Below are 15,862 nucleotides of genomic sequence, written 5' to 3'. Positions count from 1 at the left end.
TCTCAGGGTATTCACATATATGAAAAACAAAGAGACAGGGGCAGCCAGTAGTGCAATACATCTAAAATCCATAGAGTAAAATAGTAGTAGAAGGTAGATAACTCACATTTAAAAGAGCTATGGCCAGCTCTGGTGTGAAGGGTGTACAGCGATATAATCCTCGCTGATAGGATATGTGGAGGGAGTGCGTCTATCAACACCGTCTGGTCATCCAAGGCTCCAAAGGGAATAAAAAGAGGTGACAATAGTGCTCTCAGTTGGATAAAAGTAAGTAAAAGTAACTAAAATAATACTCACAAGTATAGAGCAGGAACACTGCTCTATTTATAAAGCGTTATAAAAAGCCAGGAAAGTAAAACTAGTAAAAGTACATACAAATACAATAAAAGAGAATTGGCACAGTAAAATAACCAAAAACCTTTAATTGATCTAAAATACACAATATAAAATAACCATTACGCGTTTCACCAATATAGGCTTTCTCAAATGGCATAAAAACATACAACCTGGCTAGTAGAAGTTTATATAGGGGGAAGGATACTTTAAAATTGGCCCCAAAATTGTGTCATAGGCTTATCCTCCAATCAGCATAGATCATTATAGTATACATTTAAAATAAGGCAAACAGTGATATGAACTGATAGATATTAGGTAGTGGACCTTTAATATCATATTAGATGTTAAAAATGAGCATGTAGTAAGTTGTAGCAGCACTGGGAAGTTGGAGCACGTATGGCTTGATATACTGGCCGCTAAGTACGCTGGAAAATGTAGCAAACCAGTGTGATACAGACGAGGTCAGCAAAAAAACAGCAATTTGCCGACCTCGGAATTCAATGATTTAGAGAGTGGGGAGAAGAGTGTCCCATTAGTATGTGTATAGAGAATAAACTCTCAGTGAGTAAGGGGAGAGGAAAAACATAATAAAAATAATCATAATCCCGGTGGCCATCTTGGTAGGGGAGAATAATAGTGGCAAATGCCAGGCATGGGAAATAGGCTTGGTGGCCATATTAGGAGGGGAGGAAGTGTCTAATACTGGGTACAAATTACTGTACATAATAATAAATAATAAAAACAGGAAATGATGAGGATAAATAGAGTAAAAGGACTTAGTGAGTATATTTGATGAATAAAAGAAGGTATATAAATGGAGAAAAGAAAAAGATATTGGATGTTTTCTAAAAAAACAATAGAAAATTTCATAGGGGCTTTAAGAAGTGATTAGTGTATTATTTTTGGTAATAGATAAAACACCCATGCATAAGAAAATCCCCAAATTAAAAGTATATGACATAATAAAAATAAGAGGAATAAAAAAGCAGGAATAAAAATAGCTGAATGGGTAATGGGTTAGATAAAACAGTTGAGAGTGTAATAGGGGCCGAGAGGAAGTGTTTGTGGTGGGGGTTCTTATCCATAATGCCGTAGGAAAAACAACTATGGAAAAGAACAGCCCCAAGACAACAACAAGATAATCTCAGGATAGTGCTGATAAATCTAGTGTGTCCGCTAAAAACGTCAGTTATTGATAAAAAAAACTTAATAACACATAATAACAACAAATACTTTGATCAGCATGGGTACATAATATATTGGTATTGTAAAAAAGAGGATATATACATATAGCGTAGTTCACCATAATTAAATAAAATTAAACAGATCAAAATCCACATTCATACCGGAGGGGGTTAGTGTTTTTAAATTAAAGACCCATTCCATTTCTGCCTTGCCTAGAATGTTCTTAATGTTACCACCTCTCCATGGGATTACACATTTTTTGATTCCTATGCCTTTAAGTAGTTTTGTGTCGTTATTATGCATGCAAAAGTGTTTAGAGACTGAGTGCTTTAAATATGCCTTTTTGATGTTTTTGCAGTGTTCACTCAGTCTGTTTTTTTTTTAGGTTTCAAGTGGTTATACCTACATACTGGAGACCACACGGGCACTCCAGTAGGTAGATTACATTCTTAGTGTCGCAGCTAATAAAATCCTTAATTTTGTATGTTTTGTTAGTTATATTTGATTTAAATAAGGTGGTTGTAGATGGAAAAGAGGGGTCTGTGTTTTTGCAAACAATGCATCGCTTACATTTGTAAAATCCGCTGGTATTAGAAATAAATAAAAAAAAAATTCTTTAAATTGATTGTACTGTCTATTTATAAAATATTCATGCTGAGGGGAGTCTCGCTGTCCTGTTGTGTGTACAGTCAACAAATTTATCTATAAAAAAATTTTACATAAATTTAGACTTGTTAGATTTTTATTATAGCCCCTCTGTCTGTCCGACCTTTACCATGCGTTCCAGCACAGAGTAGCCAGATGTACCATGATTTCCTGGACACATATTAAACATTTTGATGGGCAGCACATGAAGAACAGAATGCATGTAGAATTCAAATGCTGCAGGTTGGAAATCAGGTCACTGATCATTGAGGAAAAATGCAGTGTTTAAATTCTGCAACATTATCCATGCATTGTCCATCAACAACAAGAATATGTCCTGGAAAACATATTGGATATATTAACAGAGCAGTATGTTGAATGTCATGATCTCTCTATGTGGAATCTGTCAAAGGGAACTCCAATGCCCAAATAAAATAAATAAATACAAAATATCACTGAATAGTGGATATAACCCAATTATGCATTGTTTTCATGGGGATACATCTAAATACAGTTTTCAAAGGGTGCCCTCTCCTTCTTTGCTCTTTTATTTGTTTTTTTTATTTTTTGTATTTGGGCAGGAGGAGTGTCCCTTTAGGTACCAGGTAACTACTAAAATGAGTAGTCTCTGGCTTGCTGAGAATGATGGGCGTTGTTTTTTAACAAACTTTGGAGGGAAGTAAATTTGCATATTTCTTCCTACTACTTATTATCAAGGTGTTTTCTTATGTAAATATATTTAAGTTTTTTAACTGTATCTACACAGGTGGAGTATATATTTACAGATAAAACAGGAACACTGACTGAGAACAACATGGAGTTTATCGAGTGCTGCATTGAAGGTCACGTTTATGTACCACATGTCATCTGCAATGGCCAAATTCTTCATGACTGCATGGGAATCGACATGATTGATTCTTCCCCTGGGCCTGGTGGCAAAGTATGAGTACTTTATATAGTTGTTCAGCCTTTCACAGATGGAGAGGATCTTGCTTGATTTGTGGGGTTCTAGAGTGATCCTGAGTGAATTCATATTCTAGAAAATAGAACTAATTGGTCCCTTAAGTCAGATAAATTTCCTTGTCCAACACACACACATATTGTATTTTAAGTGGTTTACAGCAGTTCCATTAAAGAAGCAATATGGTGTTAAAAATACACACATCTATTCCTAATGTTAAAGTATTCTTCTCCCTATTTAGATTCAGGGTCCCCTAAATGAAATTATTTTTAAAAGGAGGGGGGAGTTTGTTTACTTACCTTTTTTCCAGTGCTCTGTCTATGGTGACTTAGGCAGTCTCATAGTAGAGCCTGACTCAGCTATAGCAGGGAAGCTTCCTCTAGTGACTGTCAGGAACACAGCTTTCATAATTTAGTTCTCCAATACAAATGTTGCTGTAGGACTAGATGACTAAAATGACAGGACCACTGCACCCAGACCACTTCATTGAGATCTAGTGGTGTGTGTGTGCCTGTAGTGGTCCTTTAAACATTTGAATTTGTAAGAGAATTGCACATTTTTGGCCAAAACCCAGCTATTTGTTAATCTGGTATATTTTAGCCAAGGCCATATAGTTAATTTGTCACTTCCCTCCAATGTACTATTTAGAGAATAACTACAATTATACAAAACAATATTTGTAGAAATGTAATACCTCACACAATTTCAAATGGACAACAAAGGACACTTTAATTATATTGCAGGGTTAAGACTGCTTCTAGTGGCTGTCTCTAAGACAGCCAAGTTAATTCCATGAAACGACACTTAGTGTCTTCACGCTGTACATGAGGACATCCAGCGTCCTCATATCCCCATAGGAAGGCATTGATTGAATGCTTTCCTATGTGGAATGCCTAATGCGCGAGTGGCGCACATTAGTATCCCCTCGGCAACAGGGGGAGACAGAGGGACTTCCGTGCTAGAAAAACGTGAGCTACTACATTTTGTAGTTAATAGACACAATACTGGAACATTGACACCAAGAATATTGAGCTCCTACAAAAGAGGGGCATAAGGATAGAAAAAAAAGGGACAGAGGGATAAGGGCCCAAAATAGGGATTGCCTCTCCTAAATAGGGACACTTGGGTGGTATGAAAGTACCATGAAAAATCAGACTGATACACTAAATGCTGAGATGCACTATATTCAAAACCAATAGCTATCATATTCACAACATACAGAGCATTCATTGTTCTCTGAGAAGATTTGTTTTATCAAATGCCCCCATTGACTTCACGGATCTGACTTGCTCTTTAGATTCACCTAAAATATTCATTCACTAAACTCGGAATTTTCACAAAATAACGGAAAAACTGAGGCAAAAATAAAATGTTGCTGATTTGGAGAAGTTTTTCAGATCAGCTATATCAGATCAGATATATTTAACTCAATTACACCAATTGGAATTATTTCACAAAAAATCATCAGTTTATTGATAAACCCAATAAGAATTGAAACCACCAGAGTTTGAAGTAATAACACCATAAAGGTTGTTAAAGGTGAGATCTGCTTGCAGTCACATCAATTAGTATTCTTACTAATTTATATCTCTATTGTATCTAATCTAATTTACCTCCACTGTGAGTGAATAGATTCCAACATTTAGATACCATATGTTCCTTATCAAAACAGAAATCATATCCGAAAGCCTCCTCAACACTCATGCTGCAAGTGATAGCAGAGCACTTGGGGGAGGAGATTGGGGACATGACATAATGTTATATTACTTTCTTCCTGAACCTGGAGCTTCACCGGCTCACTGATGTCTGGAACTCAGGGGGATCACTGAACACACTGACTCTGGAACTCGCTCTACAGCTACACAAGGGCCCAAGCTCATGGATATATTTATGACAATCTTTGGCTGGTTGAAGCTTTGATAAAGTTGGTGTCTGTATTTAATAACTACACAGATCAGTAGACTCAAAGCTTTGGCCAACCAAAAAATGTCCCCACAGCCCTGTAGGACCTGATGCACATGCACCAGCTATAGTTTTACCCTTATTTAAAAAAAATAATTACATGTCTATTTTGAACACAATTAATTCTAAATTGTGTGAGATTTTTCTTATGTATATTTATAGTAATCTCTTTTGTAGTTTATTGTGTGTAGAGTAGGATCTTCTTCATATATCTTCATTCAGATTAGCACAACATGTTCTATGTTTTCACTACTTTGACTGGGATAGTATATAGCATCAAACATTTTATAGATCATAATGATATATATATGTGTTATTCTCTTATTGTTCCCCCAGGAGAGGGAGGACCTGTTTTTCCGTGCACTATGCTTGTGTCACACTGTGCAGGTCAAGGAGGAAGATCATACAGATGGAGAGAAAAAATCAATCCAGTCTGGCAAGTCCAGTGTTTATATTTCCTCCTCACCTGATGAAGTTGCTCTTGTAGAAGGTATACAGAGGTAAGAATGTGTTGGTGAGAATATCATACACAGCCCAATTCGTCATGGGTAGAACAGGGGTTCCGAACCCAGTCCTCAAGTACCCCCTACCAGTCTAGGATTTAGGGATTACCCTGCTGTATCTAAAGTGTTGGATTTTTTTTTTTCCTTCTAAAAACACAACTGGGTAATCCCTAGATCCTGGACTGTTAGGGGTACTTGAGGACTGGGTTGGGAACCACTGATCTAGAACAGTCTTATTTTGCCACCTGACAGACTGTTATTGAGTCAAAGTAGGGACCAAAGATGTGGAGTTTTGACAACTGGTATATGAAAGTTGAAGATTTTTTCAAAATTACTTAATTTGACCAACATTTCCAAGTTCACCCATTGTCTGCCTCCTAATCTCCCTAACCATTTGGTGTATTTCATAATGCTTGCATTCTGCTACTGTGTGTTTCATTGGTCTGTTTTGTCTTGTATGTGCTTTAGAGTGTTTATATCTGTATATACACAGCTCAGAATAATCTAAGTATCTTTTTCTCTTTTTAGACTTGGTTATACATTTCTCCGGTTAAAAGACAGTTATATGGAAATCTGTAATAGAGAAAATGCCATTGAAAGGTAAGTGTATGCAGTTTGAGTATATAGATCATGCCTCTGAAGTCTTGCTTGTTTCTGTCTTTGCAGCCCTAACCACACCTCTGCTGGTGGTGACTCGCACAACCTGCATGAAGAAATGTTTATTTTCAATCAGATGTTAACTTGTTTTATATGTTTTTATCTCCTGCTCTGTAAATTGAACTTTGATCACACACAGGAGACTCCAGTGAGGTTTAGTAAGCTTTTAACAGTGCATGAGATATATTTCAAAATTAAACAGACTTTGCAATAAAGCAAGTGTAAGCATTCGATCTCACATACAGGAAGTGTTTAGGAAGGCTGCACATATTACATGCAGGGAACTGTGACTAGGGCTGCATGAACAAAGTGATTTAATTCCTAAATGGCAGAGAATTAAGCAGTGAGTCTGCAGGAGCACAATCTATACCCCAAAACTGATTCATAAAGCTACAGTTGTTTTGGTCCCTTTAATGTTGTTCTTGCTTACAGTGTCACCTAGTAGATAATGTATTCTTTTTTAATATATATATTCTTTTTCATTTATTTATCATTCAAATGTCTTCTGTGCTTTATGACCCTTATGCCTTACTAGTAATACTATAGTTTAAGTAAATTGTTTTGCCAAGGCACTTAGCCACCTGAATGGCTGGCTGAGTGTAATGAGAAATGTAGTCAGCAAGAACTGCAGTAATGAAGGTAAGACATTGTTATTTGATGTCACATCTAAACAGTTTTGCAGTTTTGTTCAATTTCTATAGTCCAAGTATAACACAAATTCCTACCTGATAGAGGAACAGTGCTTTCCACTTCCTGTGCTTTTCCTGTGCTTTCCTGGATGAGACTGCAGTATGGAGCTGTCAGCAGGGGAGAGAGAGAGGAAAAGAGGGACTCAAAGCATGGGGAGGCTTATCAGAGACTTCAGTGGGGAAAGTGCATGGATATATTCAAAGCATGGAGCTGGGGGAAAGCTGTCAGACACTGTCTCTTTAATTTTCCCACTGCCACCGAGACACTGTGATATTGTAAGAAATTATGCTTCTCTTACAAGGATATTCTTTTAGGGAATGTGTGACAAATAAGACACAAACACAAGTGTATTATAAAATGCATTGCAAATATTAGTTTAGGATACGGTTACAGATTTTAGAAGGATATACACGTTACACATTATAATCATATCCAGTACATAATCAAAAGATACATAGTAAAAGGGCAATACTTAGAAATTTAAATAAAGATCTTCCCCTTGCGCCTTCATCTTTGGTAGTCTGGGACAATCTCTCTCATTTCACCATGGCACCGGTGCTTGCTGGGCAGTCCTCTCCAAAAGAGACAAAGAGAGAAAGAGAGGAGAGAGCCCAACCTCCTTGGCTGTTGTTCTTTTAAAGACTGATTCTTGCAGTCATTAACTACAAGTCCCAGAATCCCTTTTCACTCCCAAAAGTGGTTTATCCAGCCCCCTTTTTCCAGAGAGAGTTCTGTCTTTACACAAGTCTTTCCCTTTGATCGCTTCCCTCCAGCTATACTGTAACATTGTGTAATATGTGACCAGTTAGGGTTGGTTTCTGGGTAGATTTGGAACAGGCCTGGACTTCTTTTAGATACAGGATAGCCTGGGGAAGTACATACTCCCATGGTTACACCTAGATGTTCATTACTCTGATCTTCTGATAACATGCATGGAAACTGGTTGGCAGGAGAACTGCTGGAGAGATGTCAGCTTTTGTTTTAGCTGGGTCCTGTAAAGTGCAACTGAAAGATTTCATCATTATCACACGGTTATCAAGTAGATGACCCCCAAGTTGTGAAACCAGTCACATACACAGAGAGTTGCATACAATATATAGATATAATATATACAATGTTTTGCATATCAATTTCTTACAATATGATACATTTTAACACTCTTCCCGATCTGTGGCCATACAGCTCCATTCACCGGTCACGTCACTTCTCACACACACAATGTTTCAGTGGCAGTGAGGGCTACACGGTGTGAAAAGTGAAGAGATAGAACTTGGCAGCTCTCCTCCAGCCCTCCTGCTTACACATTGCTGCATTGTTGTTAGCCTCCTTCACAATACAGTAGAATCACCAAGCCTAAACGATACAGCAGACGGGGAGTCAAAATGGAGGCTGCATCAGAAGAAGTGAAGTTCTGACAACTCCACTTCCTGATGCTAGGAACCTATAGCAGCCCATTCGGCAGACCTGTCTTTTAGGGCAGACTATTTGCTTCCCGAAAAGGAGACATTGGAAACAGGTTATGCTTTTTATTTATTTACTTTTTACTTTACTTTTTACTAGCAGCAATAGAGGGGCATAATAGGCAGGAGGAAAACTGTAGTACTAATATTCAAAAGGACATAAATAACACATTTCATCAAACAAACAACACATCTTATAGGTGTAAGTTTATACAAAAAAGTAAAACCCCCATTCACCCCCCACCCCAAAAAAACAATTATATTGTTATATTAATTTTTTTTATGCATTAAAAACTGGTAGGGCGTGGCCCAAACAGCCCCTATGGACTAGCCTCAATTTCAATGTACATATCTATATTGTCACATAATCACTAGCATCTGTGAGAATGGGACATATCAAGTAGGTCTAATAAATGTGTGCTGCTACAATAATGCAGCTCCCCTCCACTGGTCCCAATGTCCTTCACAATTCATGTAACAAGGTCTATAATAAAACTGTAAGACTTAAAAACCGAAGGTAAAAATAGAAACTCATGAATCTAGGTTAAGCTGTGAAGCATTTTTTATGAACACATTAAGGTGTTCGCCTGCAGAGATTGACCTGTATTAATAATGGTTATATTACAGGGAAATTCTATCTTCACATCTATTACTTAATGACACCTGCTTGAATCGGTGGCTCAAGATGTATTATCTCTAAATCTGTTGCAAACTAATGAACAAAATAATGTTTTCTCAATAATTCGCTTTAAAATAATCATAATATGAGGGGGGGGGGGGGATGTAAAAATGATTATAACTATATGAAATCACATGAAATAAATTCAATTTTATATTGTTATATTTAATTTTGTTTCCACCAGTACTTTACTTTTTTTTTTTTAAAAATGTTTAAAACTTTTGGATTAGTAGAGAATAAAAAACAAACAAATAGAAACTCACAGATATAAGATTCCAGCCTTATGCGTATTCAGTAATGTAGGGCATGCTAACTTTCTGGGTGTGTCTGTCCCTTTTTTTGCCGGCCCACCCGGATTATAGGACTGCCGATGTTGGAAGGTATGCTATCTGCTAAAAGTGTTGGCAGAGAGTCTCCCTGTAAAACGATAAAGAAAATGTTTGAATGTGGGAATATTAAAAAAGAAAAAAGAAAATTTACTTAACTTGACTTAAAATGTCCCATTGGTAAATTAATCAACTGCTTTGATCGGGCTAGAAAAATACCCTGCATCTTGGGTACTTTAGGTCAGATGCTTCTAATATCATAGGTCAGATGCTTCTAATATCACTGTTTGAATAACTAACAATATAAATACCGGAGTTAACCTAGCAAATAATAAAAACAATAAAATAATTCACAAAAATAAAATCCTGACTAAACTGTGAAGCAGATGGTTTTGAAGCTCCAAAATTCTCACACCATGTGCATTGGACAGCCTAAAAATGGGAGACCGTCAATTGCACTCCATTGTAAATCAAAGATGGCCCACCAAGGATGTATGCTGTGGCAAAATATATCATTAGCTGAGATACTCGTCAGACAAATATTTCATCACTCTACTCCTATACCCAGATTGTGGGGTGTGGGTAAATTCTTTAAGAGTGGAAATCCCCAGGAGGCCCCCAATCAATCTTCTATTTAATTTGCTGAGTCAACTCCCCTGAAAATAACTTTGGCCATTCTGCCTCAAACACCTAATTCTTGGGGACCACATTTACTATTACATACCTTACATTCCTCTTAAAAAAAAATTGGGTATGCAGTTTTCTAACACTTTTCCCTAAAATAAAATAAAAGTTCACAAGTACATATTTTATACACAAAGAAATAAAGAAATTGCATTAAAAAAACACACACATTTTGAAAGGTTTTTGTGCCTGCTACTTGGCTAGATTATTACATTTTATGTGCAAAGTAATGTATATTTTAATAGGTGTCTCCTTTCGTTGTCTTTAGATTTGAGTTACTGCAAGTCCTGACATTTGACTCTGTACGAAGACGTATGAGTGTGATTGTGAAGTCAAGTTCAGGTATTGTGAATTTTGTTTCTTTAAGCAATGTGTTACATACCATTATCATAAGCAATCATTATTTGTACTGTCTTTGGAATGTGTATGCTAGATTTCACACTGCATGGATTAGCTGGGTTATGGCTTAGTAATTGAGTAGAACATAGTATAGTAACACATTCTAAAACAGGGTGTGTTACCAATTTAAGGGACACTGTAGTCACTATAACCATTTTGTCTCTTTGAATTGGTTATAGTGCCTGGAGTGCCCTGGCACTGTCTCTCCATTCAGTGTTGCACCATGTTTGTGCAACATGCCACAAAATAAAAGTCCCTGGCCACCCACAGCCCGGCCCCTTCTGTATGTGTAGCTAAGGCAGAGATTACACACTTCCTTGTTGTCATACCCATTCATACCGTCAGTTGGGGCTCTGACATGCTGCCCAATGCTGCTCAGGGTAATACTTCCGTATTAGCCAAAGCAGCACAGAGGGGATGGACTGCCGGGGTCTCTTGTTTAGCATTAAAACATTACAACATTAAAAACAGTTTAATGCTGAAAGGAATTATGGCAACAGGGGACTCCAGACACTATAACCAGTTTAATGAGATGAAGCAGATACAGTGCCTACGGTGTCCCTTTAAAAGAAAAATAAAGCTGTGCAGCACAACTCCAGAACTCGGACAAAAAAAAAAAACATAATAAAATGTCCTATATATAATAATATTGAACAATAACATCTGTCTACATGTCTGTATGTGTATCTTATACATATCTCAAGTTGGACTTTGGAAAGTCCCCCTCGGGCACAGAAACTAAAGAAATCATGTTTCTCAAGGGGGACTTTCCAAAGTCCCACTCAAGATATGCAGGTGATGCAAAACAGTAATTTCTATTGCACTATAGGGAGTTTTATTGTGTTTGGCCTTACCACTATCTTTTTGGAACCTAGCTATACTTTCTTTAGAGAGACGTCAACTTCCAGATTAGAAATGGTGCCATGCTGATGAGACCCACGAGGTCAAAACTACAATATATCGCTGGTCCTTTTGGATCAAAACACATGCTTTGGTTTTAAAAAAAACTCAGTCCATTGCTAAGGATACTTGCAGAAATGTAATGTAAAGTCTGCAACACAATTCCTGTTTGTGCTCATTTGCATGTCTAGCTGGGAACTTTGAGATGGTTATGTAAAAACCTGCATGGAGGTCAGGAGGCACAGAAGGAAGGCTCTAGGAACACTTGTAAGTGAAAGGGAATGGAAGGAGTTGTACTGTTATCAAAAGAGTAGGGGGAGAAGGTTTTACTTGCAGGCACACTTACAGGGCCATTGGAGCAACTAAATGACCTCCATTTGTCTAAATATACATAGGGATTAAGGAGAAAGCGCAGGTAACATTTTTCTTTTCTTTGGTTTTTACTATATATTGGGGCTGATGTGTATTGTAGTCCTTGCTGCTTAAGTGCAGGACTTCTCTTTTTGTATTTACACTTACAGTGCTGTCTGCCAGTGAAGTAGGTGATTACATGTGTCGTCAGCCGACATTGCACACTGATGACAGACATAATATTTGTACAGAATTTAAATTAGGCAGCCTAAAATTAGTAACGTGTATCGGGGATGTAATTAGCCCCGGTGTAGACAAGTTGTGGCACTCTAACAGCAATGTCAGTCTACATTCATTGAACAACCGAGTTCCATATACTGTTGGGAGGAATGTGCATAGTAGCAAATAGAGCTGTTTTCAAATACAGTGCTCCACAACTGAGGCAGAACCTACTACTCTGAAAAATTATGATCATTCTTGATCATTCTGTATCTAAAATTAAACCATTTCTGTAATAAATGGTTGGCTAATTGTCAAGTGAACCTCAAGTTTGGCTATTTTGGCCCAAAAATGAATTCCCCACTCCTTACTCTTTAGTGATTAAACTTTACTGCAATGTAAGTGTATAGGTATGTGTATATTTTACATACGTAGACTCACTATATCTCACTTCTTTATGAATATACCCCAGTGTTCAGGTAAGAGTTCCTTTAGTCTTACCCATACAGCTGAATGTAGCGGATTTTGAAAAATAGAATTCAATTATCTACATTAAGTTTGCAAGCCCAGTAATGATTCTATAATCACATCTAATTGTGCGCCACTTGCTTTTTTTTGTCTCTGACAGGGCTTATTCTAGCCCGTAGTTATTTGACTACTAGGAGATGGCGCTGATGGGTTGAAAGGCTTTTCTGACAGATCAGCAAAATTCATTTATGTTGTCTTTGTGTGTTTAAATACAGTAACGAAAAATATATGTGACAGATCTGCTTCATTTTACATTCTTAATATGTGTGAGCACTCCGATGTTTATGTTCTGTCTAGTTAGGGCTTAGAACACTGCATATATTTTTTACCAAACATGACCACTCTAATGTGATTTCAAATTCCCTTTTACGCATATACATACTCACAGACTTACAGACACTAATGATTTGTCTGCTACTTCAAATATCACCAGGTGCTATGGGATTCCTAAAACGACACAGCCGGAAGGTCTCGGTCTGCTCAGGATTAGTGCAAGTTAAATTCCCAGCAGAGGAGCTTCATATAGCCATTAATTCACTGTCGGTCCGGTTTAGAACAGAGGGGGGAAGATATATAGTAAATATGCACATATACATATTCTCCATGTCTCATTCTATTTAACTTTAAGGATATAAATTAAATAGCACCCACGAAGGTGCCTTAGGAGATAGTTGTAGGAGTTTAGTAGCACCCATGAAGGTGCTATAGGAGATAGCCGTAGTAGTGTAGGAGGTGTATAGAGGCTAAGTTTATGCATAGAGTGGGACTGGATCCCAAGTAGTAGCCTGTCTTCTGTTTTACTCCTTACTCCCTACCTTTATTTCCTTCTGTTTAACTGCCCTCTCCAGCACAAGCACTATCCTGTAGAGCTACCTTTTTATCACACCCCTCCATCCCCATTTAGGCTTTTCTTTACTTAAGGATGATTTAGTAAATCTTCCCTCAATTATTCAAAAAACGACTAATCATCATTTAAGATTATAGAGATGACTACTTTGTCACTTTCTCCGACGTACTGAGAGAGGGTGGCTGTGATTTATTTTTTTTATTAACCCATAAGAGGGATTATAGAGATATTTACCTTATCATTATATCCCCCTACCTTTTAGTGGACAGGGATATACTGTGTGTTTCAGCTTTATTTTGGCCAGGAATTGAATAAAGCCTATGGAATTACTGAATGAATAGCAGTGTAAGAACTAATTTGTATCCTTTCCCTCACTCTTGACCGTAGTCAAGTTTATTTTTATGTTTTCACACTGTGCCTATCAAATACCTATCTAGGGATTTCTGTCTGATTTCTCAAAAACCTGTTTCTACATTTTATTCTATTTTTTCTTTTACTCACTTTTATTTAAGGCACTCTAACTTCGACTCTAACTCTAAATAAAAGGTACAAAAGGTACATTTTACAAAAAAAAATGTTTATGATATATAATTACATATTTCATCTAATACACAATTTGCCATCGGAGGGTCGTTCATAAACTACTCAACATGTAATCACATGGTTTACTATGATGTCTCCAGAACCCTTTAATAAGATGATTTTACCATCATGTACAACTCACCTGCTTTGGATCCTAAAAAATGTGAAATAAATACAAAGCATTCTATTTAGTTAGAGGGATAAAATATCTCAATGTTTCTATTTTCCAGGAGACATATTTTTGTTCTGTAAAGGAGCTGATTCTTCCATATTCCCCAGGGTTAGAGAAGGCAAAGTGGACCAAATCAGAGCCAGAGTTGAACGCAATGCAGTGGTAATGTTACAAATTGTATTTTATTGTAATCTTTTTTTATGAACAATCAATATGGAACATCTACACAAAGTTATTTGATATGCACATGTTTGTGTTCTGCATTGAGGATGTAAAAAAGAAAAGAAAATATTAAAATGGTGATTGACATATCTACTAATGCATAGAAAGTTGCATAAATATTCATTTTCTTAATACTGGGAAAAGTTGTTGCCTAATATGACGTGTTGCGTCATGGTAACCAAGTCAGCATTCGGGATGATTCCCATAGCTTTCTACGTATCTTATTTTAGTTTCCATTTTTATTCTTTTTTTAGCTGCAGATGTGTGCTGTTGACACGGTTGTCAACTAATATAGTGTTATGTCAAAATGTGTTTTTCCATTAAATAAAAAGGTTTAATCACCTAGCAGATATCTAGCTAGGCATTCCCTTTGTATATTGTTGTCAATTAAATGAAAAATACAGCACGTTTCCCAATATAAATAAATATATATATATATATATATATATATATATATATATATATATATAATCCAATAGAGAGAGCACTCACAGTACTGTGGAGTGAAGTTAGGACTGGAACATTAGTGTTTGTTTCTCTACAAAGTCCTGTGAGTGTTCTCTTTATTGGATTCCACACATTTTGCTAGAGTTACCATCCGGCCACAAAACTATTTGCGAAGGTGCCAGTCTCAAGTTTGGTGTATAAATACAGTAGCAGTTACATGTTATTCATCCAAGGACAAAGCCACTTTGCAATTGGATCCAACCCTTTTGCACAACAAAATAAGGTATTTTATACTATGCATCAAATAAAAAATAAGGTATTTTATACTATGCATCAAATAAAAAATAAGGTATTTGCAGCACATTTAATTGTGAGTGCCCAGCAAAAATATACATTTAAACTACTATACCATGTTTTTCTCTAGTGATAACCATGTGTACACTGAAATATTCATATTTTTTCTTGAGTAACCAATCAGAGAGTTATGAGTCAAATTACACAGCGTGGGAAAATTCCAAAGAACTTTCCCACGCTGTGTAAAATGACAGAGCACTCTGATTGGTGGATTTCAAACCAACCAATCAGAGTGCTGTGACAGGTAAATGTAGAGACTTACCTGTCAGTCTCTTAATTTACCTGTCAGAGCACTCTGATTGGATGGCTTAAACCCACCAATCAGAGTGCTCTGAGCCTAATTGCAGGGCGGGACAAGGCTTTCTAAGTCTGCGCGGAGCCCTCCATGGGTGAAGAAGGATAATTTTTTTTTGCGCTCTTTCTGTTTTTTTTTTTTTTATAATTGCATCGGTTATTATGGTTTTTTATTTGGCCTTTTTTGGGGCTGAAAAAAGAAGATTTTAGAAGAAAGAAAACATCGAATGGTACTTTTTTTTTTACAGGTACTTAGTTAAATTTCCCACCCGCCGCTCAGGGGTGGGGGCCAGGGGGGAGGACACTAGGTCCCCCCCTTTTTCTTGTTTAGGGCCCCACCCACCGCTCAGGGGTGGGGGCCAGGGGGGAGGACATAAGGTCCCCATAAGGTCCCCCCCCCTTATTAGTTTTTAATTCTCCCACATGCTGCTCAGGGGTGGGGGCCAGGGGGGAGGACAT

General features: G+C 37.1%; 1 protein-coding gene across 6 annotated transcripts in view; it reads left to right on the top strand.

Annotated features, from left to right (window-relative positions):
* Window positions 1-15,862, top strand: part of ATP11A (ATPase phospholipid transporting 11A) — a 202,101-nt gene that overhangs the window by 142,771 nt on the left and 43,468 nt on the right. For all 6 annotated transcript variants that reach the window (XM_063459730.1, XM_063459725.1, XM_063459743.1 and 3 more), the window contains exons 13-17: window positions 2,933-3,106; window positions 5,426-5,589; window positions 6,121-6,192; window positions 10,357-10,430; window positions 14,145-14,248. In XM_063459730.1, coding sequence (XP_063315800.1) covers window positions 2,933-3,106; window positions 5,426-5,589; window positions 6,121-6,192; window positions 10,357-10,430; window positions 14,145-14,248 — 588 coding nt within the window. The remainder of the gene's footprint in view (window positions 1-2,932; window positions 3,107-5,425; window positions 5,590-6,120; window positions 6,193-10,356; window positions 10,431-14,144; window positions 14,249-15,862) is intronic.

This window comes from Pelobates fuscus, chromosome 1 (assembly GCF_036172605.1).
Source record: "Pelobates fuscus isolate aPelFus1 chromosome 1, aPelFus1.pri, whole genome shotgun sequence".
Taxonomy (NCBI): Eukaryota; Metazoa; Chordata; class Amphibia; order Anura; family Pelobatidae; genus Pelobates; species Pelobates fuscus.
The sequence above is the reverse complement of the archived record's forward strand: the minus strand, read 5'-3'. Positions and strand labels throughout refer to the sequence as shown.